Source organism: Choloepus didactylus, chromosome 2, assembly GCF_015220235.1.
Source record: "Choloepus didactylus isolate mChoDid1 chromosome 2, mChoDid1.pri, whole genome shotgun sequence".
NCBI classification, from domain to species: Eukaryota; Metazoa; Chordata; class Mammalia; order Pilosa; family Megalonychidae; genus Choloepus; species Choloepus didactylus.
Genome location: NC_051308.1, coordinates 132,346,876 through 132,374,022, shown reverse-complemented (window position 1 = coordinate 132,374,022; position 27,147 = coordinate 132,346,876). Strand labels below are relative to the sequence as shown.

At 39.9% G+C, this 27,147-nt stretch overlaps 1 protein-coding gene across 1 annotated transcript; it reads left to right on the top strand.

The window, feature by feature from the left end:
• On the top strand, positions 1 to 27,102 carry FNDC7 (fibronectin type III domain containing 7). The gene is made up of 13 exons (XM_037815501.1): positions 1 to 63; positions 559 to 577; positions 4,324 to 4,578; positions 5,322 to 5,582; positions 10,099 to 10,356; positions 12,814 to 13,068; positions 14,478 to 14,735; positions 15,295 to 15,549; positions 16,202 to 16,456; positions 18,513 to 18,773; positions 21,718 to 21,747; positions 25,875 to 25,943; positions 26,020 to 27,102. Exons 1-12 carry the CDS (start codon positions 1 to 3, stop codon positions 25,904 to 25,906), a joined length of 2,202 nt encoding a protein of 733 aa, XP_037671429.1. The 3' UTR covers positions 25,907 to 25,943; positions 26,020 to 27,102.
• Positions 27,103 to 27,147: the final 45 nt, after the last annotated feature.

Here is a 27,147-nt window from a genome sequence, read left to right as displayed (position 1 = left end):
ATGGCTGGTGGACCCAAGAAATGTTTGTCATTGATTGGATTCGGTCTTATCTGTCTTAAAATGGTGAGTTCAGCATCCCAACCCACCTGCTACTATTTAGAAAAAAAAAAAAAACGTACATTCTTTATCTTTCTCCTTTTTTTGAGGGTGGGGAGGTAGGAATTAAAACATTTTTGGATGATACCAAGATTGTATATGTTTGTGTGTTTGAAATGTAATGCAATACTCTAGAGAAAGAAAACAAGTTTATCATTATATTTTAAGAACAAAGATTTCTGAAAAATCTGTCAACAGCTACTGACTTAGTTCAATAGGCAGATTCAGGGAGAAAAATGAAATAGAAATGTGATCCGCCTCCAGCCTCTAAAATCTAATGAGGATTGCTGTGAGTGTTGGGAAAGGATTTGTGCAAATAAATACTCTGTATGGATTGAATGATTGTTTGCATTTGTATAAAAATGTTGTGATTAACTTATCGCTGCTCTGATTTATGTTATTTGTATTTCCCGAAATGGTATTTTTTCTTATTGTTCTAATTTTCTAAACTTTCCCTTTCAGGTTGCTTCAGCAAAAACAGGTAAAATTTTTGGAAATAAAAGTTTTTCCCCCATATTTGATTTTCATTTCCACTGTTAATTCATGGGCTACCCTGAAATATAAAGGCTACACTAGGCGGGAAAAAATCAGCATTTTCTGAGCACTCACTGTGTGTTAACCACTGTTTCAGGTGCTGGGAGACAAATAAATGGAGCAAACTTAAAAGGCAAACTTGTAAGGTATACTTATTGAGTACTGTAATATATTGAGTCATATAGTCATGCATTTTCTCACACACAGTTAGCCTTAAGTAAAATATTGCAGTGATCATCATCCCAATGAAAGAAGCAAAATCTTAGTCACAAATAGTGATGCATAATTTACATAACTTTTTATATTGTCTTCTGTTAGAGGAGAAGACTAGAAAGGTGGGTTTTGATTGAATTTTCAAGGTTTCCTATTTTTGTCAAAAAGGACTCTACATTTCTGAATATTTCATCCTTAATATATAGACTATGGTAATTCCGAACTGGAAAAAGATTTTCTTTTAAAAAGATTTGATCACCACTTTTCTTGAATAAATGACTGGAAGGCAAAGATAATGCCCCAGAGGCCTCTCCCAGCTCTTACGTTCTGGAACTCTAAGCCCCTAGATGGGAATTTTATGCATACTGGGATTTAGATTAATCCATAGGGATATGTAATATTGATTATATTACCAACAAACTCTCATGGTGATTCAACATACATTAGAACAAAATTTTGATTTATTATTTTGTCCATACCACAGAAAAGGAAGTGAAAATATGGCAATTCTTTAAATAATTTGATGTAAATATATGACAGAGTCATAAAAATCCACAATACTATGCATCTATAGTGGGGTTTTAAAAAATTATTTCCTGCCTTTCTCTTCTTCACTTATATTATTCTTGAGAGATGATCAAGATTGGTTAAAAAAACATAGAATTTTTTTGCCATATACAAAGTGATTTTTATTTAAATGGTCTTGGACAGACTGACTCTAGCTCTGCTGTCTCCTAGAGGTCCCAGCACACCCAGGACACACTGTACCCTCACAAAACTGGCCTCTTTTTAGTCCCATACCATCCGCATTATTCAAGAGTTCATTAGAAAGGGCAGGGCAGATTGAGGCACTGATGATGCTCTTAGTTGATTCAACCTGCCTTTTCAATAGGTGGGATGCATTTTATTGACATGGTGTAGGAGGTTTCATTTTGGGTTAGTGTACTTTGATTCTCCCTGACCTCTGGCATCGGCTGTTTATCTGTGTCTGGCTCCTGGAGCCTCATGAGCTAATTTAAAACTCAGATTTGGTAGAACTCAGAGAGGCTGAGAATCAAAGGGTTTCACTTTTGACTGATCCGAGTGGTTGATTGCACATCTAGGGAGTTGAAGTTTTCTCTTTCATCAATCCAGTAAGTGGGCTAAACACAGAGATAAAGAAGAGTGAAGAATGACTGCTAATTTATGGAATCTTACATGATACTATCTAGCTACTCATCTCTTAAAGGGGGAGCATAGAACAGAGGTGTTAATCTTTCTTTGCTGGTTATGGTCCAACCATAACCCTAGGACCAACAACTACAGAGCAGGCAATCTGTGTTCCCAGTCTGTACTTGCCCCAGACTCCCAGAATCCCACATTCACTAGCACCCCTCCATGGCAATGCCATATGAGCTGGCTTTTCCAAACTAGCTCCTTTTCCCATAATCCATCAAAACTTGCTTTTCCTGGTATACACACACACTCACACATGCATAATAAAATAAATTACCTTTCAGAGCTTCCAAGGTACACTTACATAAGCTATTGCACTTAATCTTTACAGCAATTCTAAAATGTAGTTATTAATAATATTACGATTTCTCAAGGGAGAGTAGACTATTAAATGACTTATCCTTGTCACACATTAGCAAATAACAGAGGCAGGACTTGAACCCAGTTCTCCTGCATCCATATCCTTTGCTGTTTTTCCCCCGTGTGCTGGAATTGGCTTCATGTATTACTCCTTCCAGACAAGTGTGCCTCTCCTAGCTCAGTTCAATGGGGCAAGTTTTGTGGAGTTCTCAGTCCCCATGGGGAGATAGTCTGTATCATGCCAGCCTTTAAGATGCCCTTCAAACCCTTCCAAGAATGTACCATCAGTCCTCCTGTGTCTATGACTAGTTTAGTTGCCATTTTTCCAGAAAGTCCATTTGACTGAGCAGGACTGGTTAATGGAGGAGATAAGATAAACAGTGGGAACAAAGGAAACAGGAGTTGAAAGAAGACTACTAGGTTAGGGGAAAGGAGACTTATAACACAAGGCAAATAACTAGGGGTGGGGGTGGGGGGTGTGGAGAAGAGGATGTGGAGGGGGAAGATGCAAGTGGAAGCCCCAGCTGGAGCTTTGTATTCTGCAGTGAGAAGAGGGGACACAGGCCCTACTTATAGATCAGCTTCTGCCGGCACATGGGCTAAGATTAGCAAGCCTGCAACTTTTTCCCAGCATAAATGTCCACCATACTTTTCTTGCGGTGGTAAAGGAGAGAGTCTTGGGTGATAGTCAAGGAATGTCTGGCCAGTGCACAGTGGAGACTTTGTTCATTTTTGTAGCAGGATTTTTTTCTGAGATGCTGCCAAAGCCAACTCTTTAGTCTACTGGTGCAGAAAGAGAAGGTTGTCTGTAACCTGCACTCGGGGATTTGGCAAGTGGGACAGGTTGGGGGAGGGAGTTGATACCGGGGAGTTACACAACTGGTCCAGGTTTACCATTTCTCCCTCTTTGCCCTATAGTTTTGTTTGGTTTGCCCTTTAGTTTTGGATTTGGCATATGGTGATTCTACCCAGGAAATTAAGTACATTTAATGTATAAGGCCAAGTGCTGGTTTTAAACCTAAAACCCAGCTATTTTGGTTCGACCTTTTATTCCACTTGGCTCTTCTACATCCAGTACATTTTTGCAACTGTGGATTTTTTTAAAAAAGCAGTAAATTTGATTACTATGCTGTATCTCCTACGTCATATCAAAAGCATAGGAATGTCTTGTACAGATTCATGACCTAAGCATTCACACACCCCTGGCAAACCATGGCCAGGCCCAAGTGAGTAGCATTCTATGCTGAGGCAGATGTCCCGAAGGAGAAGGGGAGAATAAAGTTTATTTTGTATTGAAGAATCTGAAAATTGATCCATTTTGAAAATATGAAATAAAGTACTTGGAAGTAATTATAACAAAGAACTTCATTCTCTTCTCTTTCCTCCATTAGATTAAATGCTATTTGGAAAATAGCAAAGTGTGTAAGTCAGTGAGGACAGCACCAGGGGTAGGTGGGGGTATGGCGGAGGATCCTAGGGGCCGGGAGGGGAGCTCAGAGGCAAAGCAGGCTGGGAAATTCACAAGCCAAGCTAGAACAGAAAGCTTTGGAATAAAGCCCCTCCCATATTCTCTCCCTCCTCTGAGTCCTTTTCCACAACCACTTTCCAATCTTATTTAACTCTTTTAAAAGTGCAAATCAACCCACTGGCAATTGGGAAAAAACCTTTAGAAACCCCATTCCTGAATGACAGTGAAGGACTCGGCCTTTGATTTGAGCTTTCTGACCCTTTTCTGGAAAGCAGCTTTGCCTTTCTTTTTCTCAGATTTTCCTTGATCTGGAAAATAAGAGCAAAGGTTATATCTGACTGATGGCAGGAGAATGATTTCATTTGAAAAGCAGCATGATGAGAGACTTGATCCTTGAGCGCATCCTGGTTAATATACAACTTCAAAATCTCTTTCAGCTCCTGAAATACCCACTATTGATCAGGCATATTCAAAAATCAGCAACAGTGTCACCGTGGAATGGGCTACAGTGCCAGGAGCCACCAGTTACCTCCTGGCGGCTGAAGACGGAAATACGGTCATTGAAACCACGGTGGCAAATTCCCCAGGCACTGTGACAGGTCTGAAGGCTGCGACCTTGTACCGAATCACCATCAGATCCATCAGTGCCGCTGGGAGAAGCCAGGCATCGCCCCCAAAGCAGGCAAAGACAGGTGGCTGAATACTCATCCTCTGTTGAGTGTTTTCTTGTCAACAGGATCAGTTATACTGGAAAGCCACCAAAGGATGTTTTTTGGGAACTCAGATACCTGTGGAGGAGGTGGTATTTATATGCCAGAAGCCTTGCAATGGAAAATAGAATCCATTTCTGGCCCTCTTTAAAAGCATCCCTGCTTTTAAATCCCTGAAAAAGAGATTTCTGTTTTTAATTTCAGTTATCCATGAAGACCCAGTAGAATAAAGAGCCAAATAATGAATGAGTTGAAGGGATTTTGCTGCACTGTGACTGCACAGCATATATGTTAACAAATAAAAACATTTGGAATTTGTTATCACCGTTACTTAAATTAATTTGATAAAGTTGTACCTCAGCATATGTCTGAAAATCTATGTGAACATTAAAATAGCATAAACCATCATTTCCCCCTCAATATATATATTATGATTACAGGGATGTTTTACCTAATTTCTGACCAATCTCCAGTTGAAAGTAATGTCTAATATTGAGGGTCTCTTCTCCTCACTTCTCTTCCCAGTCATTTATGATTAATACACAATTAATACATAAATATATACCTAAATAGCAATTATTCAACAGAACTCTGGCATGGACCCTTTTGCGAAGCAAATAGTTATTTTATAATATGGATAATCAACTTGAATTTACTGATCCCTAAACTTGAGTTATCCTGACTCAGACTTCCTTATGCATATGCATGTATTTTTGTCTTTTTAGTGTTGGCTGCACCAATTCTAGAAGTAAGCTCTCCAAGACCAGACTCTATTGTGGTGCAGTGGGATGCTGTATATATGGCAACTGGATTCTCCGTGTCCATTATGCGAGCTAATGGCTTGGGTAGAATACAGAAAGAGAATACCACAAACACCTCCTTGACATTCACCAGTTTAGATGCTGGGACTCTCTACACCATAAAGGCCTATGCGTGGAATGCCAATGGAATCCCTGGAGATGACTCCACCTTCAATCAGAGAACAAGTAAGGACTTCCCAGCCCAGCCACAAACAGCCTCATTTATTATTAATGAGGGGCCTGTGCATTGTAGGCATAAAAGAGCAGCATAAGTGATAAGTACAGAGCAGCTGGCCACAGCTATTTAAATTTATTATGAAGTTATTTATAGTGCCTTGACTGTTCCTGTATAGTTTAAATGCTTTTTGAATGTGTATAGAAATGCTACTTAGACTACACAGAGAATGGCACTTCCCCCGCTGATATCCAACTGAGTTTCGACATAAACATTCAATATCACACAACAAGAAATGATTCTTGTTAGGTTTATCATTTACCCTTGTCCCTTCCTGGGTTCAGGCCAATTGGATAAACAAAGAGAATTGTGATTCAGCAGACACTTAGTGCGTGCCTGCCAACTCCAAGCAGGCATTGTTCTAGAGATACAGCAGTGAACAAAGCAGAGTTCCCACTGTCGTGGTGCTTTATGCTGTGGTGGGAATCCACATCAGATTTATTTCCCAAAAGACACAATTTAGTCCTGAGGCTAACAGGGGGCTTCCCACCACCTGTTGTCCAGCTGCAGGCTGAGAAGCTGGAGAATGCTATGTTTTCTCTCACCATCCCGACTACAAAAAAACCCTGACCAGGGGATCCTAGTGCATGATGACTGGGAGCCCAAACTGAGCTGCAGGAGTGGACCAAAGAATGAGAAGGAAGGAGGGTGGAATATGGGGGAGGTGGAGGGGGGGGAGGGAAGGGAGCTCTGTTTTCTTCTCTTGAGTTAGAATATGCTGTCCACTGGCAAGGTGGACTAATAGATGCCAGGCTCTTAACAACCAGTTTAGCTATTTCATCTCTTGTGGAGGACCAAAGAAAGAGTAGAAAGAAACCAGAAATGTTCTCTCCAACATTCCCTAAGTTGGGAAGGGAGTGAAAGACCCATTATGGGCCCAGGCAGAAATGTAGGGAGAAATCATAACAAGGTGGTCCTAAGGGTGATTCATGATGGATCTGGTGAGTCAGGATGTCCATGACAAGCTAGTTTCCCTGGGCTTTTCCTAGACATGCGTGTGTGCATGCAGGTATTCATTCGTCCTTCCATTCATTCTTTACACAAACATTTATTGAGGGCCCACTATGTGCTGGATGCTGTTTAGTTAATGAGGTACAGTGTCAAATAAAGCATGATCACCACCCTCAAAGAACTGATTGTGTCCCAGGATAGAACAATACATAAATCAATGACACAGCGTGGCACAGGAGGGAGCAGTGACATCAGGCTGGGGGACCGGGAGAGCCAGCTCATAGAGATGACTGGTTTCTTCAAGACTTCCCCTTCATTTGTTTTCCCATGTTATAAAAAGTTTTAGAGTTTGGATTTAGCCTCTCAACATTCTTTTTTTAATTTTAATTTTAAATTTTTTTACTTTTTATTTTGAAATACTTTAAAGCTGATAGGACAGTTAACAAAAACAAAATTTATACAAAGAACTCCAACATATCCCCCTTCCTCTAGATATGCACATCCACCAATTTTAACATTTTTCCAAATTTTCCATATTTTTCTGTTTCCATCATTCTATCAATCCCTCTATCTATCCACTTAACAGTTTTTCTGTCTGTCTATCCATTTATCAATCCATTTTCTGAACACATGAATTTAGATTGTATACATTATGCCTTTTGAATGTTATACTGCCATGTGCATTTCCTAAGAATCAGGACATTCACTTATGTAGCCACACTATGTGCAGTTATCAATTTCAATAAATTTATCATTGATATAATTCTTACAATCTATGTTCCAGTTTTTTCATATGTCCCCAAAGGTCCTTTCTGGCTCCCTCTTCTCCCTTATTAGATCCTATCCACAATAACACATTGCAGTTAATTGTCACTGTCTCTTTAAGTGCCCATTCTATTTTTTTTAATTCTGGGAATATATATATAACAAAAATTTCCCATATAAACCACTCCAAAGCACACCATACAATGAGATCTCAAATATTTACACTGTTTTTGAACCTTCACCACCTTCCATTACAAAAACTTTCCCATTTCCCAGAACAGAAATCCCACACCCAGTATGTGTTAACTTCCCATACCTCTACTCCCCTTCCCTTTTTAGCTGTGTTCTAGTTTCTTTCTCCATGAGCTTGCATATTCTCTGATATATTCTTTGAAGTTACATGGGGCTTTAATTTAACATCCTAAATCTATAATTTCTTGTTTGCTTAGATATCAACTTAAATTCAATATTACATACAAAGTATGTTCCTATGCTCCTCAACTGTAAGTAGTTCTTTTCAAAAATAATACATTATATGTTATGAGTCCAAAAATCACTATTTTATCATTATATTTTGTGCATTTTCCTTTTCAATCACGTAGGAAGTAAAATGTGGATTTAGACACCAAAAATCCAATAGTACTGGTATTTATATTTACCCATGTTGTTATCCTTGCTGGAGATCCTTATTTCTTCATGTGACATCAGTGTATTTTCTAGTGTCCTTTACTTTCATTTTGAAGAACTCATTTTACCATTGTTTGCAGAGCAGATCTAGGGATGACCAACTCCCTCAGCTTTTGTTTATCTGGGAACATCTTAAATATCTCTCACTCAGTTATGGAAGTGCCCCACCAAATATTATATTCTTAGTGGGCAATTATCTTCTTTAAGCAGTTTAAGTATTTCATCCCATTGCCTTCTTGCCTCCATGGTTTCCGATGAGAAATAGGCAATTATTATTATGAGGGTCTCTTTCATACAATGTGTTGCTTCCCTATTTTGGATATAGAATTCTCATTTTGGCCTTCAAATTTTGATTGGAATATACTTTCTTTAAATTTGTGATGTTTTCACCCATTGTGTCTTTGATGATTATCTTTTTCTTTCAACTCTTCCTTCTACTTCTGGAGCTGCCACAATGGGTATATTGGTCTGACTGCTGGTACCCCACAGGTGACTAAGGCTCTGTTTAGTTTTTTTTGTTTTTTGTTTTGTTTTTCATTGATTTTCTTTCATCTCCTCAGAGAGAATGATTTTAATTTTCTCATCTTCAAGTTCTCTGATTCATTCTTCAACATTCTATAGCCTCTCAACATTCTACTCATTTCTTTTTCTGGTCTCCCATGCTCCATGGGGAGGAAAGAAGGTTGTCTAAAACACTGCAGCTATCCCTATCAGCCTTGTCCAGAACTGCCCCAGAGCAGACCTGCCTTTGCAGACCAGCTGATCATGAGTGGGGAAGGGTCCTGTCGAGAAGGCTACAGGAGAACCACAGCAGGTAGCCTGTCTTGGAGAGAAATGAGTGTCCTCAAACAGGGTCTTCTCTGTTTATCCCATACATACCCAGAAGACTCTGGACTCTGCTCACAGACTGTCCCAGCAGTTTTCTAAGGCCGGCCAGGTGGGATTTATTACAGCACAAATCCCAGAGGAGAACTGAGGCCACTATCTCTCCTCCCCATCCCAGCAGAACACCTCACTGAAGACAAGGAGGCATATTTCTTAAGAATGTAGGGGAAGTGCTTTAGAGACCATAAAAAAGCTTTAGTGTGTGTTCATCACACTCTATATTTTCCCTCCTTCTCTTTGATTTATTTATTTTTGTATTAATACCTTTTAATGTTTCACATTGTTTTTCAGAAGAATTGTAACAAAAGTACACAGAATTTAGTATAAGTTTCAGTACACTGGGCAATTATAGAATCTAAACAGGACAAGTCTAAAAAGTAATCCTTTTTTTTTTTTAATCATAAGTGGAGGTGAAACATTTTATTCCAGTAAAAAGAAAGAGAATCACCACATGATTAGGCACAATCATCTCACACTGCCCCTTGTTCTAATTTCAGGGATTGCCAGCCTTGGTAGAAAAAATAATTAAAAAAAAATAAAACTTAACACAGTCAACTGCCTCGATTCCCTTCTACTTTTATCTTTTCCCCATTTTCTTCCCATAACCAAATGAGAGGCTTCTCTTTGATTTAGAGTGGAAATAAAGAAAGTCTGCCCCTGTAGGAACAATTGTGACTTAAAAGCTTTTCAGGAAAATTCTTAGCAGATGCCACAAATAAAGAAGGGATATTGTTGAAGCTATGAAATAGAATATTTGACCTGTCACTTAACAATCACATACCCTCATGGTCCTTTTAGCCCTGCACATTTATAATTTCATTTAATTCTTTCAACCACTCATCAAATAGTGTATTCATTCATTCACTCAAAACATATTTATTTAGCACCTACTATGTGATAAGCACAGATCTTATTAGATCCATTTGTAGATGAGAAAAAATTAACACAGACTAAATAACATGACCAAGGTCACATAGCTAATTATGAATTTGCGTAGGTAATGGTAGACGTGCTACCAGTTCCCAGATACCCTAAATCCCAATTTTATGCTCTGAACACTTGCAATTATCCTTGTACCAGAGTACTTCATCCTCCACTCTACAACATCATTTTGGCCAAATCAAACTTAGGTTCTTGAGGTTTCTGCAAAATGTTAACAGTTGTTTCTCAAAAATGTAGGTCCTTGTGCACCTTCCAACATTCAAGTCTCTTTTGATAGTGGGGCTCTGAAGGCATCTGTTTCATGGGCACTGACAGAAGGAGCTTTCAACTATACCGTGATGGCTTTGAGTGGCTCTTCAGAGTTCAGCTGTAGTACCTCTTTCAGTTCCTGCACCATCTCTTGCCTCCAGTGTGGAACTGAATACCTGATTTCAGTTGTAGCAAGTAATGATGCTGGATCTAGCAAATCAACTGCAGCAGAGACTCTGAAAACTGGTATGTAAATAAGAGCGAAAGTCCTGTGGGGCTGGCAAGTCAAAGTGCCTACCTTAAGGGAAGTAAATAATCATCCAGTGGTGTTCCAGGACACTTTGGAGGAAGTGAAAATGAAAGCCTGTTCTGAATGAAAGCACTGACTTCGACATTCTGATGAGTTTGAGTAATATTAGTGAAACCAGATATCATGCATGGAAAAAAGCATGTCTTTGAAAATCAGGAGGCCAGACTTCTATTTCAGATCTTTTATTAATTAGGGTTTTTTTAATGTATAAAGTTATAAAAATCCTAACATCCAGTTTGAGTTATATACAGCCCTAACTGTGCAATACAGATAATTGCCTCTTCTTCACAGACCTGGACTTGGTGGGAGCTATTTTTTTAAGATAAAGATAGCATGTCTGTAGTTCTGAACATGTTTGGACATTTTCCCATTTTCATTCTTATCATAAAGGCAAAACATACATATGTGTGGAGGTTGATTCCTCTCTTTAGAAGCATTTATGTGTTTGGGGGATGGAAACTTAACATTTAGTGAAGACCTACAGTGTTCCAGGCACTATTAATACTTTATTTTATACAATATTTTATTCTCATGACAACTCAACAAGGCAGGCTCTATTATCTTCCTTTACAGATAAGAAAATTGAAGCCCAGAGAAGTTAAATAATTTCCCCAAGGGTTCACAGATTGTGTGTAGAGCTGGTATTCAAGCCTGAATTTGCCTGATCTCACTCCTCTAAGCCAAAGGAAATGTAGATAATTGTGTAGAAAATTACAGAAATGTCCACTTTATCCAACAGTCAGAATTATGTCATTCTAAGTTTAAAAGCAGTGAAGAAAAGAGCTGTCACCGAGCTGATGCATTCTATTTCACAGGAAAGTAGAGCCAAACCCTCTGATGCATAGCTTTTTAGAGTTTTTGTTAAATTCAGGTCACTGATACAACAAACTGGATGATTGGCCTTCTCTTTTAACAACTGACAGCACTACACTTTAATGTGTACAGTGTATTAAAGTCGTTACGAGGACATGATAGCTGACAGTGAGGGAGGAGAAAAGAAACACACTTTCGAAAGCACAGCAGTTGTAAGTTAGCCATTCAATTCAGAAGCAAATCATCCAGTGTTTTGCAACCTTGTATGCACATTAAATGCATCTGGGAAGCTTTGATAAAATCTCAATACCTAAGACCTACCCAGATGGATTAAATTAGAGTCGCTGGGAATGGAGTCTGGATATGAATAGTTTGTTAAAGCTCCCCAGTTGATTCTAACATTGATCCAAGGTTAAGTGCCACTAAAATAGTCCTACTCACTTATTGGCCCAGGAGGTACCACTGTAGTTTGTGTATAACACAATCAGTCATGATCATGGGAGTGACCTTGACTCATCAATAAAAGATAGAACTATGTTTAGAAAGTTCTGTGTTTTCTGGGGACCAGATACGTGTAATATATTTTAGGAAGATTTCCATTAAAGATGACTAGAATTTTAAAAGCTTAGGGCTTGAAGGAATACATTTGAATTCATTCCCCCAGAAGACTTAATTCCATGCTGATCCTAGGTAAAGGAGGCATGGGCTTAACACAGAAAAACAGGCAATATTAACCAAGGCAATGCCTGCCTGTTAACTGACATAGTTTAGCATATGTTGTGTGACATAAATTTTAGAACTTCTGAAAATGTCTTCCTTGGTTTACACTGAGTTGCACATACTACTTGGTCTGTTCCTTGTCCATAGGATCTCATATCTTAACTCTGTTTAAGGTGCTCCCTGGACGATGCAATGTGCATGAAAATGTTACTATTCTGTTATGTTATTCAGCACATGGGAGGCTGAAGTTAGGAGAACTTTCCATACTATGGAGATGGTACACAGGCTCTGTGGTATATCAGAAAGGCCCAGCTCCATCACTTGCTAGCTGTGTGTGCTTGAGCAACTCACCTGGCCTCTATGAGCCTCAGTTTCCTTCTCTGTAAAGTAAGGATAATTTTTGGAAGAATTAGAGGAAACATTAATTGAAAGCAAAGTGAATGATGGCTATTATAATCTCAAAAAAGGAAAAATGCAGAGATATTTTCAATTCCACTCAGGCCAGAACTTGCTTCATCTTTGGCAGAGGTCAAATCTTTCAACAAATACTCTAACAATGAAAATCCCCACATCATAAAATGACTATCATTTTATGGTCCATTACTTTTTTTTTTAATTCATAAAATGAGAATTTGGACTGGATTTTAGCATCTGTTGTAATGGTTTGGATCCTATATCAGGGCCTTTGGTTATATAAAGAAAATCTAATGCTTCTGGTACATAGTTTTGCAAGTCAAATTCAATCTGTTACAAAGCTCAGAGTTTTGGGTTGTCTTAAAATCCTGGACAATTGCAAAGATGCAAAGAAAATCTCCTGCAGTGCTCTCACAACTATTTAATATTTAATTATCATTTCCTAGTTGCTTGTGCACCTGGAAGAGTGACGATCCAAGAAGAATTCCCCGGCCACCTGTCTGTTGCTTGGTCCAGTGTCAAGTTGGGTGATTACTATGTGGCCTTTGTGAAGAGTGATGATGGCTTGGAAGTACACTGTAACACATCCCTCACCCAGTGCAATTTCCTGTCTGAATGTGGCTTCACTTACTTTATTAGTGTTTTTGCTTATAACAAGGCGGGACAGAGTCCTTTGGGTGACGTGTTCAATTATACCACAGGTAAGTCGCACTTGATGCTTGCAAAGGGAGTACTGAGTTCACTAAACTCAGCAGCAGAACTGATCACCTCTTGCCATTCTATGGACAAAAATAGAAAAGGAATCTCTTGGAAATTTTGGCTTTGCTGACCCCAGCTTAACAAGAAGGCAAGGTTTTGTGGTGAAAAGAGGGGGAAAGAATGAAGTCATTTGCCCTGCTCTGAAATACTGAACAAAAATCCACCAAGATCTACTTAGTGCTCAGCCCTGTGCTAGATGTTGAAGGGGATGCAAGTTCACTCTTTCTTTGAGATCAGAAAGACAATGATGCAATGGTGAAGACACTACATGGTGTGGAGTGCTTTGGAGTAGAATACCTGAGTTGAAGTCCCAAGTTGACTACTAATTCACTTGTAAAGTCAGGGTTATGATGTCCATCTCACTAGTTCCTCTACATCCTCCAGTGCAAAATGAGACAAATAATAATGAGAACACAAATGTGAAAAGAGTATTTGTAAGTGGCAGTAAATCACCATGCAAATGTTTTTGATAGTATCACCATTACTGTTACTAGGCTTAGATCTTCTACAGGGCAGGGATCACATTTTATTTATCTTTTCATCCTCAATGCTTATCATAATGTGACTGGCCTAAGGGAGGCCCTTGATTTTTGATGAATGAATGGAGTGTGTGATTGCAATTAATTATATATATAAATAAGATACTATAATATAGTTATATAAATAACAATATTAGGTGGAGTACAATAAAATTTACCAGGATGAGAGAATCCAAATAATTGGTAACTTTGGAATTTGGAGGCTAAGAGAATTAAGAGATTATCAAAAAGACTTCAAGAACATGGGGGTGAGAGGCTTCTGTAGTGTGTGACCTTGAACTGGATCTGTAAGGATGAATGGAATTTAGATGGGGCAACAACATGTCAGAGAAATGCCAAGCTGGGCTAGATATCTGTCAGAATTTGTTCTTGGGGTTCTTCAGGGTCTGTTCTAATACAGATTTTTAAAAATCTACACCTTCATCTGGTCTAGTGTCTGGAAAGACTAGTAGGATCTGAGAAGTTGGATTAAGTATGATTTTCATCAGGTAAAAGAGGGCAAAGGCATTCCAGGAGAGGGATCAGCAGTCTTCAAGGCACAGAAAAACTAGAGCACACATGGGGTGGAGAATTGAGGAGTCTGGCATGGCAGGGAGTGGGGGAGACAGAGCTAAGCATGTTGACTGGATACAACTTGTAATGATTTTGAATGTCATGCTGAGGATTTATCCTTTATGCAGTGGGTGTGAGGCCAAGATCAGAGCTGGTCAGATGTGTAGGGCAGTGGCAGAGGCTCTGGGCATGGGGAGGTCAGGACCTAGAAGAGGTTGCTCCTGCACTGACCTCTGTTGTCTCTCTGCATCTGCTGTCAGCTCCCTGTTGTCCCAGAGACATTAACCCCGTGTTCGTGTCCAGTGACAGAGTGGAGATCGTCTGGTCTCCTGTCCGTGGTGCCGAACTTTACGAAACCAAGGCTGTGGATGGGTACAACGTGGTTGAATGCAATGATACTGTCCCTGCTTGCACCCTTTCAGCTCTAGAATGTGACACCAAGTACAACATCACGGTGTATTCATTCAGCGAAGTCCGGGGCAGCAATATGTCATGCACATCCCAATTTATAACCACAGGTATGGTAGAGCTGTGACTTCATTCACTCATATCCAAATGGTTCACCACAGCTATGACCCTCAGGATGGGCCCTCAGCAAAATCTATAAGAAGGTTCAATCCCATTAACCTCTCTTTGTGGGTACTATTAGAGCTCCTTTTGGATTAAGGAGAAGTAGAAGAGAAAGGAGGAAAGAAGGGAAAAAAAACACACACACAAGAGAGGAGATTTTGAGGGTGGAAGGTTTTACCAATGTTCACATAAGCCATTCCTTTCATTCCTCCTGCCTTCTTGGAGCCTGCCCTGTATTCATACCATGAAGGTTAAGATTGCAATTGTGTCTTAGTTACTTTTGCTTCCAGAGTTTAAAATACTCCTAAACATTTTGCAGTTAGTCTAACACTATAGGAACCCAATACCATAGGTCAATATCAACAACTTGACATGCATGATATGTAATGAAAAGTAATGACTTTTTGGTTTGGGTTAAAAAAAAAAAAAAAAAGCAGCTTTAGAACAAATGGCACATGTGAAATTTTTGACTCATGATGTTTCAATTAATAGTCTCAATTTTCTTAGCTCCTTGCAGTCCTGAAATAAAACATGTTTCCAAGGATGCGTCCTCTATAATTAATGTGCACTGGCAATCCACCAATGATGATGCTACCTATACGGTGACTGCACAAGGAGAGAAAGGGCTGTACCAGTGCAGTAGCAGGGGGGAGTCTTGCACCATGGCAGGCCTGCCCTGCGGCTCGGTGTTCTCCATCGCCGCTGTGGCTGAGACCCAGGCGGGACAGAGCCTGCCCAGCTACAGTGTGCTCCTAGAAACAGGTATGTAGCAACCACCAGTCTCGACATTGACTTTGGTAGGATTCTGAAGAATTGATTTAAGATGTGAATTTTCTTATTTGATGTATTAAAGATGCATTAAACCTAATTAGGAGCCTTTCAAAGAGTCCCAGTCTTAGAAAAAATAAACCTTTCAACACTTGAACACAAGTTAGGTAAAAATATCATCAGAAGACTAATATATTCATACACATCAAAGCAGGCATCAAAGGAGGCATACATTGCCTCTGAAAATATGTATTTGAACTCATATTCCCTCCACAACACAGTTTACCAGAATGAGTAACAAGTAACCAAATGAGCTGGTTTATTTTTTTATATCTTTGGCTTGCTCCTTTCAAGTCTTTCTCTAAAAAATGCTTTCTGAGTTTTAGTTTTCTAATTGGTAAAAGGAGGATAATGGCATCATAGGGTGGCTGTGAGTATTAAACTAATGCTGCAAAGCACTTACCATTGTGCCTGGTGCACAGTAAACGCTCGATAAAAGAAAACTGTTGTTGTTTCAGCTTACACAGTATTGTGTGTGAATGAAATTTAGCAAATCACTTGAAGACTTCAGACTTCATCTTCCCTTCTCTCTGTATAATGAAATAGAAGTAAAGTCCCAATTCTTTTTCTTTTTTCCCCATGCAAGTGCCGTGCTGTCCAGCTGGTCTGACAGTAACTCATGTCACCCAGTCGGTAATCAACGTGAGCTGGACCATTGGGACTGGGGTGCAAACCTTTGAAGCCGTTCTGGAGTCACACGCTGGACAGTCTAAATGCCACACCCATCAAAACCACTGCCTCCTGGGATGCATCGTGTGTGGTGTCAATTACACAGTGGCATTAAAAACAATTAGTGCCACTGGGCTGTCTGTGGACTGTGCCTACCAAAGTCATTCCTCTAGTAAGTGAATTCTAAACTCTAGCTCTACAGAATCAGTAAGGACTTTGACTGATGCAGATCCAGCAGAAGCCTTTTGTTTTCATTTAAAAAGGTGCCGCATCTCCACCTAGCTTGCAAAGTTGGATTATAAATTCAAATCACTTTCTAAAATGTTTACGGTGTCACCCATGACTTAGAACCTCAAAGCTTCAGAGGCTTCGGTTGGTAGTTGATAAATTAATTCCCCTGGTAACAAGGTTCAAGTACCTTTTCTCTGAAGGGAGAATGTATTTCTATATGACACATTTACCTGCAGCACAGAAGAACTAAGCCTTGCAGAATTTTCAGACAATATTAGAGCACACATTCTATTTGGCTTCAATTTTTTTCTTACTATTATTATACTACTGCCTCTCTCTTCTAAGCCACTCCAACTCCTTCTACAGTTTCTTATTTCAACAGGCTGAGAAAGAAAAGTCATCTGCCTACTGATAGTATCATAGCTTGTGTTTTAGTTTTCTGGCTTGCAGTTTTGAAGCTAGGAGAAGTCCAAGATTGAGGCATCAACAGGCAATGCTTTCTCCCTGAAGACTGTGGCATACTGGGGCTGACTGCCTGTGATTCTTGGGATTCCTTGGCTTTTCTGTCACATAACACACAAGGCAGTATCATCTCCTTTCTCTTCTGGGTTCCATTGACTTCTGGCTTCTGACTGCTCCTTGTGGCCTCTCTCTGTGGCCTCCAGGTATAGGATCATTCTGATTGGGTTGGGCCACAACTTAATTGAAGTAACCTCAACAAAAGGTCCTATCTACAATGGGTTCACACTCACAGGAATGGATTAAGATTAAAACATGTTTCCCTGGGGTATATAACTCCAAACCACCACACCATTAGCGAATAGCAGGGGAAGGTAGAAGTGGTGCAGGGTTAGCAAATAAGACCTCACTTGAATGATTCTAATTCATTGGGTAGCTGCTTGGAAGACTTTTTGGAAAAAACTCCTAAAGATGTCTCCCCCAGCTTAAGGGAAAGAATTATGTCTGCCCAGGGCATGGGATGGGAGAGTTGAAATATAATTTTTCCATTCATGGGGTAGTGGAAAGAGTCTTCAGCTAGGAGTCTAAAGATCTGGCTTCTTATAAGCTATATTTTCTTAACTTCCCTGATTGTCTGTTTCTTCAATAATAAGAAAAATAGGGGAAATAATTTCTTCCTAGCTTACCTCAGAAAGTTGTTTCAAGAATCAAAATAAATCATAATGTAAAAGCATTTATAAAGTGCTACACATAAGCTGGTTTATACTTTCTTTTGGCCATTGTCTTTCATTAGATTTTCTGCCCAAGTTCTCACCCTGACAGCCAGTTTTGGCAATATGGCTCATTGCTTATCTTCACACACACAAAAAAAATTTTTTAAAAAGAAAATAAAGCAAATGAGTCTGATTATTATGGAACGTTTTTTGTTTGTTTTATTACACAATTGCATCTTTATTTTAGTTACTAAGGAATTCACTGTTTGGTTCCCTGCTTTTTACCTAACGGGTGGCCTGCTCAAGGTATTTAGAAAAGAAAAATAAAAAGTACTAAGTAGCAGGTATGTATGAAGTAGTGGACCAACTTGTTTGTTGTGTGACTTCTCCTAAGGCATCATGCTACCCAGCTCAGCAAAATTGATCTTTTCAATTAAAGCTGAATACAATTGATTATATTTAAGTTTATCCCCACTAAAATTATATGAAACTGGGGTATTATGAAAACTCTTGACAACGGTTCTGTGCATTTGACTCTTTTGTAATGTTTGAGTCATATCCAATACATATCTGCCACTGTGGACCTTTTTAACACACCATTATCTCTATAAAAATGTCTTACCTCACCCCACCCCTGCACATGTGGCCCACTACAGAAAGAACCTGGGTGTGTCTTCAAATCTTGCTCTAATCATAACCAGACTTTAATTATATTATTTACAATAGGTTACTTACATTGTTTCCCTGCAGTAATAAAGATCATATTTGTGTTATGGAGGAATAAGTGATTTGGGGGTCTCTTGTCTGTATGTTTTTGTCCTCCAGGTGCCTGCTGCCCTTTGGGGGTGAAATTATATAGATTGGGCCCTAATGGCATCCGGATCTACTGGCAAGCCTCCAGGGGTTCCGCCAATTACAGCACTGACCTCTATGGCTCCAAAGGCATTTTCACGTGTGTCCCAAGCGCTGGCCTCAGTTTCTGTGACGTCACTGAGATTCCCTGCGGGGATGTATATACTGTGATGGTCTCTCCAGTTGCTGAAACAGGACTGAAGCTTACTTTCTGTCCAAAAAAAATATATTCAGGTAGTGCAAGTTATGACCCTTTTTTTTTTAAATGAATCTCTAACTAGATCTGTGAATTAAGACTCAACAATCACACTTATTTGCTATGTAGGAAAGTTGAAGGGAGTGTGAAATTTTCAGCTGTCTGCAGCAGGCTGATTCTGACTGCCAGGGACCTCAAGCTTCTTGGACTTGTGATACTTGGTTATTATTTGATTTGGTGGCAGTCCTTCCTTCCCTGCCCTTCTCATCCTCTTCAGAAAAAAAAAAGGCCAAATGTTTGCTGCTTAAATAAGCAAATTAAAAATGATTTTCTGCTTTGAAGTTTGGGGCTAGATTTGGAACATAGTCTTAGAAATAATGATAGGCACCTGGGATATTGGAAATTAAGGGACTTGAACCTTTATTTGCAGAGATCCAGAATTATCACTGAGGAAGAGTTGGAGGATCAGATAAAATGAATTTTTAAGTCATAAACTAGGTTTGGAAATGTGAGTGGGCAGACAGCCTGTGATCACAAAACTGTCAGCAACTGCCAACTCCCCAGAGCTGGCAGGAAAACATTAGCAATTCTGTTCTTTATTCTAGCCCCTTCTGCTGCCTTGCCCAGGGCATTGGCATATATTTTTCATATACTTTCAAAATAAAGAGACAACGAAGCCCTAGAACTTTGCAGGTAGATGCAGGAAGAGAAATAAATATTGGTTCACAGAACTTTACTGATAGTCAGAATCTAAAATTTCCACTTATTTTTAAATAACAGGAAGGTTGGAGATGGTTCCTAGTGATGGAACCAGGCCAGTTCCTCCTGAGGGGGTGTTCATGCTGTCCTTGGCTGTCGTGCTCTGATTCCTTGTTTTTCATTATCTTGCCTACAGGACAAGCTGGCCCAAAGCAAGGACATATGGGAAGGGACAGGAATAGGTTCTTGGGGTGAGGATGAGCTCTTAGGAAGGATAGCCTAAAGTGCAATAACAGTGTGTCAACACATTTGCATAATATTTTACAATTTACCAAGTGTTTTCACATCCAGTATCTCAATGAGTTTTCAATATAGCCCTATAAGTTAGGTTCAAGTTTTACTCTGTCCAACTTATAAATGAGAAAACTGAGACTCAGAGCCTCCCAAATCTCTTCTCCCAACCTTTAAATCTTTATTCTACCTTGACACCTCCACCTGGAGGTACCCCAGGCATTTCAAACTCCAGGGCCAAAGGAAACTCCTGACCACCTTCTCCTGCTGTTTCTGATTTTCTCTCCATCATCCTTGTTTCAGGTACACAAGCTGAAAACCCTGGAATCAGCTTCCCTCTCCCTTACCCTCCATATCTAAGTCATCTTAAGTCCTGTCCTGTTTGCCTTCATAATGGTTCCTTCTCTTCATTCCCACAGCTCCAGGCCCCTACCACCTTTCCCGTAGACTACTGCACCAGTCTTGTCTTCCTGCCTTCACTCTGGCCTCCACTCTATTACCAAAGTTATCACTCTGGGACATTCTGATCCAATTTTGTTACTTTTATGTTTAAAAAGTCCTCAAACATTTTCTATTGCCCCATAGGATTAAATTCAATCTTCTGAGCAGGGTATTTGAGGTCCTTCACAATCTTCCCCTAATTTGTCTTTCTACATCTGCACTGGCCAATAAAAACATAATGCAAGCCATGTAAAAAAATTAATTTTCTAGTAGCCACCTTAGAGAAGTAAAAACAGGTAAAATTAAGTTTAACGATATATCATATTTAATCCAATTTATCTAAAATATTATCATTTTAATGTGTAATCAATATAAACAATTAATAAGATCTTTTGCGTTCTTTATTTTCCCACACTAAGTCCTTGAAATCTGGTGTGATTTTATACTTACAGTACATCTCAATGTGGACTAGCCACATTTCAAGTGCTCAATAGTTACAGGTGTTGAGTAACTACTGTATTGGACAGTGGAATTCTAGGTTCATTCCACAACATCACTCCTGAGAGGACACTATTCTCTAGTCTAGACACATGGGATCATTCACATACCCACACACCATGCTACATCATGCTTCTGTGCTTGTGCATTTACTCTTCTCTTTGCCTGGAATTGAACCCCACCTCCACCTAGAGAACTCTACTAGCCCAGACTTCCCCTCTTTTGTGATGACTTCTCCAAATCCCATATGCTGAGTTAGCCCTTCCTCTCCTTCCTTGATAGCCCCACAGCACTCTTTTCTTACCACACTATATTACTGTGTTATCTATACTAAGTGGTGACGTTTCCAACCTCAGGACTTGGCACATAACTGGTGCCCAGTATAGGTTAATATTTTAAAACAAAAAAGGTGCATGAGTTTTGTGCTTGCCTATGATCACACAGCTAGTCAGTGTGTGATGGAGGTCTTTTACTGATTCTCCTGCCCCATACTGGCACAATTCAACCCTTAGAATTGTGTTTGTTTGTTTCTTCCGTTTGTTTGTTAGCCACCCACCAGGAGTCCCTGTTAGAGCTCTGATATTCTTTGGTGGGCTGCCATCTCAAGTCTACAGCCATTTCACCTTAGTAAGGATTAGTTGTCTAGATTCAAATTAGGGAATCTTCCTTTGCTCTGTCTCCCTGGTAAAATATGTGTTTGGGGTAAGTTTTGGGTTTTAATGGCAATATCAGTGATGGCTTACTCTGTTAGCCAGGATCATACTTTAATATTCTGAGGACTTTAAGCATATTAACTCAGTTAATCCTTATAACAACCCTATGAGATGGTTATTTTTCTTCTTACCACTTTAAAGATGAACTGAGGCATTGGAAAGTGAATTTGCTTGTCTCACTTCTCTTAGGAGTAGCTCCTCTTATCACCCAAGCTGGTTCTCATTTATCCTTTGGTTCTTTGGTTCACTTTCCTTTTTTTTCTTTCTAAAGTTTATACCTTCACCACCTCGAGTGTATCAGTGAATATATTTTAAATGCTTGTGTTTTTATTTATTACAGTAACCTGCTCTGGAAGTACACTTGGAATGGGTAAGTCATTTTACTCATGAATAAAATAAAAGGGTATTATTTTTGTTTCATTTAGTGGTGACAGTGAAGTCAGAAGCAAAGCCAACTTTCAATTAATCAGAAAGGCAAATGCTTTCTTTCTATGATGTGAGAGGTTCCTGCCTCTCCAGTAACACTCTATCCCCTATCATAGGGCCTCCCCTCAGAATCTGCCAGTTGAGATTAATTTCTTTGGATTCTGAAGTCTTTTCAATTTTCCAAGGTCCTACAGTAAAATTACATATTCCTCAGAGGGACAGCAATTCAGAGATTGCTTCCCACCCCTGGCTGTGCCTTGGAATCATCTTGAGAGCCTAAAAACAAATGATGCCTGGGCCCAGAATGTCTGTTTTAATTGGTCTGGAGTTTTAAAAGCTCCTTCTAGGTGATTCTAAAGGGTAGCCAAGGATGAGAACTGCTGCTTTAGAGCAGAGCTTCTTGAACTTAACTGTGCAAAGGAATCATCTAGGACCTTGTTAAAATGCAGATTCTGATTTGGTAAGTCCTGGGAGGGTCTGAGACTTTGCATTCATCTCCCTCCCTCCCTCCCTCCCTCCCTCCCTCCCTTCCTTCCTTCCTACCTTCCTACCTTCTTTCCTTTCTCTTTCTTTCTCTATCTTTCCTTCCTTCCTTTTCTTTTTCTTCCTTCCTTCCTTCCTTCCTTCCTTCCTTCCTTCCTTTCTCTCTTTCTTTCTTTCAACTTTATTTATCAAAAAATAATAAAAAAATTTCCAGACAAAATAAAACAAAGGAATAGGAAAACAAATATCCTGAAATAACTTCATTGCTTCCAATATGCTCTGACCATACCACAAGAAAATTAACAAACCACAGTCATTCCTGAGCATTCCCATATTATTAAGATTACTAATAAGGTTCTGGTGACACCTGATGCTGATGCTGCTGGTCTGACTATACTTTTAGTAGATAGGTGTTAGATGGAATCTCAGCTCGCAGAGAGCTAAGATGCCTGCTCCTGGTTTGGACGGGTGGGTATACTCCAAGGAGGAAGAGGGGTGCTGGAAGGGGAGTTGGAATGAAGCTAACCCTTACTGCCTCTTCAGTGTTGCTCAGGGCTGATCCTGTTCATAGGGGCCCCAAGGAGGCCACTCTTGGGCCTGGCGTGGAGATGACCACACAGAGCGGTAGGAAAAGCCTCACAGAATATCACCAACCGCAAATTACAGAATGCCCCAGTTAGACAAGGCTAATTTTAGAGGGTGTGAAAGGAAATGAAGCATTCCCCAACACTTCCATGCCCCAGCAGGGATTTGGTCTGGAGTCTCTTCCTGCTACCTGTCCTCTTCCTAGTCCATTGCTTCCCTGAGCACAGCAGGACACATACTTTCAATTCTTGCCTACCTGCGGGTCTGAAATAAGCACAGTCCCAAATAATTTTTAAAGGGTTTTTGTTTCCAGTGGCTAGAGGGAAACAGGCTTGGCTTATCAAAACCCAATTGTGAGGTCTGGGTGGTGGGGGAATATGCTGGAGTTCTCTGTATGGGTTTTGTATTATTTTTGGATTTGAAAATGTTTCAAAATAACACTTTTTTTGTGTGAGGAAATTTCTAAATGATAAAAAGTATTTTAAAAAATCTCCCAAAGTACAAGTGGCCATAGGCTCTGATCTTCAGTGAAATGTACATGGACTTAGGTCTGTGTTCTTCGAGCCTGTTTCCAGTATCATGGTGGTTTTTAATCACTGTTCCCCTGACCCCGAGAGGGTTATAAAACTGCCTTGGGAGGCCCCAGGAGGAGAAGAGTGTTGTATTGTGTATTGGATTTCCCTAAGATGTTGTTAAAGAGCTGCAGTGCTTTAAAAATATGCTTGAAAACCAAAACACCAGGACCTTGCAACTCAAAATGTGATCTGAGGGTCAGCAGCAGCAGCAGCACCACCAGAGAGCTTTGTTAAAAGTGCATAATCTCACACCCTACCCTGTTCTACGAAATCAGAAACTGCATTTTTGCAGGATCCCCAAGTGATTCATACGCATGGTTCTAGTTCGAGAAGCACTGCTTGGGTAGGAGTTTTCAATCTTTGGTGTGTATCAGCATCACTTGGAGAGCTAACAGAGCATGCTAAGGCCCAGGACTATTGAAGAGGGATAAGGCCTGGGTCTCTATTTCTATCGAGCTTCCAAAAGTTTGAGAAGCACTGCTCTAGGTCACTATTCTCCCCTTACTCTGTCCCTCTGGGCCGCAGCATGTCAGTGCTCCTCCCTTCCTTTGCAAAGTGCAGTCTTCAGTCTTGTCTTAGTTTGCAGGGCTGCTACGACAAATAACACCCAATGCACTGGTTTAAACAATCGGAATTTATTGTCTCACAATTTCAGAGGCTAAAAGTCCAAAATCAAGGTGTCAGCAAGGCCATGCTTTTTCCTCAAAGTCTGTAGTGTTCTGGTGCTGGCTTGCTATGATCCTTGGAATTCTTTGGCTTGCATCTTTGCCTCCCCTGACACGGCAACACCTTGATTTCCTCTTGTGGCTTTCTCTGACTGACTGTGTCAGTCAGAATTTCTTCTGTTAATAAAGGACTCCAGTAATAAATATTAAGGCCCACCCTGATACAGCTGGGCCACACCTTAACTAAAAATACCATCTTCATCTTCAAAAGGTCCTATTTTTAAATGGGTTCATCCCTACAGGAATGCAGAGTAAGATGAATGTCTTTGTTAGAGTACGTACTTCAATCTACCACAAGCCTGAAGTCTCTGCCCCTCTCCTGAAGTAGATGCTGTTGAAATCCTGCAGACCCTCAAAAGTAAGAGTAAACTGGGTCATCTGATGGTCTCTACAGTCATACAGAATTCATTATATGCAGGCAGAAATTCTAAATCTCTGTGGTCAATTTCAGCGTTTCCTCTCCCTTTACACAGTGCAAGTTAAATTAGGTCATTGGCTGGCATGGACTTCCAGATACACGAAGGGGAGCCTTGAAAATCTGGCTGGTCCAGGACTTTTGGATTACCCTAAAGCTTTTCAACAGCATGAACAGACTGTTTAAGAGACAGCTGGGTTCGGTTCCTGCTGCTAGCACTTGCCCTTATGCAGGTGGCTTCAATTCCCTCTAAGCCTTAATTTCCTCATCTGAAAATCAGAATAATAATAAACTCATAGGATATTATGCAGATTAAATGAGATGTAATTTATTGGTTATAGGCTCACAGTAAGCACTTAATAAATAGTAGTTATTATTAATTCAGGGTCAGTTTAAGTTCAAATCACACCATTATTGAATCTGTTATTAAGATTTTAATGTGATACTTCCACATAAGATATTTGCATTTTAACCATAGTCCTTATAATATCCTAACTCAGTGATTCTCAAAGTGCTGGCCCTGGACCAGTAACATCAACATCATCTGGGAACTTCTTAGAAATGCAATTTTTGGGGCCCCATCCCAGACCTATTGTATCAGAAATTCTGATAAACAATTCAATCATTGTTTTAACAAGCCCTCCACGTGATTCTGATGCACACTAACATTTGAGAACCCCTCAAGGAAGCTATTTTAATGCTGGAAATTGGATGCAGCTTGGGAGGGAGAGAGAAAACAATCTATGTGAGGTGACAAGTCTTTAGCAGAAGGTAGACTGAAGGGGTTTGTGCCTTGCATCATTTCATGGAGGCATCCATTGTCTTGACTTGCTATACCAGCCTGCTTCAGTGCCACCTGTACATCCCGAGGAACTTGGAGTAAGTTTCCTGTCTATAACTCCCTCAGTAGTTGAACATGTTTATGTTCTCCCTTTACATCAGTTAAATCAGTTAAATTTTGTAGTTCTGGGGGTGGAAATGAAAGTTCCTTGTCTCAAGTCAGCAGCCTGATTTCAAAGAGAATCTTGGAGAGGGAGGAGGGGGAGGGATTCATTTCATGGAGCAGAACAGAGATCATCTTGGTTAGAAACTGCTGGTCAGTTTCTTCTTTCCCTTTGACCAGTTCAGATTGTCTTAATTTCCTGATGGGTTGCTGTGCAAAATTGCAAAAAAGCATTTCAAGTCAAAATACTAATCTGAGTCTCAGAGACGCTTTGAGGACTTTTTTATTTTAAGAAAATGTCTGCATATCTAATGCATCTTGCTGCCTCTTCCTTGCCCTTTTCAGTGATTTACAGAGGGAAGAGAAATACCGAATGACACATTGAGTCTTGGATGAAAAGGAAGACTTGCCTGAGTAAGTAATTTAGATAGATTTTGTGTGATTCAAATGAACAGATTTCTTTTTTAAATTCTTCTAATTTATTTTGCAGAATTGTCTCAATTGTTAGTGATTAGAGCTGGAAGAAGAACGATTAGAATACAAAATGCCTCTAGGATAGCAACAGCTCCTGCGGTTTTTAGAAAAACAACTATGACTCCACTTCTAGAGGGCGAGGTCAGGTGTGTCTTCACCTGCACAGCAGTTCAAGATCTGCTGCAGAAACAGCTCTAGAGAGAAAATGGATCCAGAAATCCAGAAAGTCTTCTGGGAATCTGCCAGAGTGAGCCAGCACACTGTGAGAATTCGGGAAACATGAAAGATCTGTTCAGTAGAAATTCTTTCTGAAATTTCACATCCAGACACATCATAGACTTCAACATATCCACTTCATGAAAGTTTTATCAACACCAGCACTTGCCCATGCAGCGTCCTAGGCATGCAGGGGCTGAATACTTTCACTCCCAGAGAAGCCAAGCCACCCACACTGAGAAAGTGCTCATCCCAAGACAAACCGCCTGCCTGAACTTCGGCATAAGTTGGAGAGTAGCAGCTGTCAGGGCAACCTGTAGTAACAAACGCCTTCATTGCAAGTTAGGAGGGAAGCCAAGCTGCTTGGGGGTCTGCCAAACCAAAGCCTCAGTGATGTGGCGTCCATGGGAGCCTCCATTTGGGAAAGCACAACAGCTGGCATGATTCTAGAGGGAATGTAGTCATGCTTTCTGGATGAGCAAAGACTTCAGATGCAGGGGCAGCCAAGTGCAGAGCTTCAAACTGTGGCAGACTGGCATGCATGCACCTGGTAGGGGAGGAGCATCAATCTTACTGGTTATCTCCCTGCTCAGACTGTTACTGCTATCATCTTTGAACTGGAAAGGCAATGATATATAACATTAATCTATTGTACTTAGAAAAATGTTATCTTTCTACTGCCAGTAACCTTATTTTAAAAAAATAGTTCAAATAGTGTTTACCTTCTCAGCAAATAGATTTCTCTAACAAGTCAGAGCTCAAATCACCTCCTCTGGAAATCAGCTTCCAGTAGTAATTCCCTTCTTTTGGATCCTAAAGCATTGTTAATCCTCTTTCATGCAATTTAGCACATGAATTTGTGTTTGTTGAATAAATGATTATTTACTTGGTTCATTTATGTACATTGTCATCATTCATTAAGGCAATC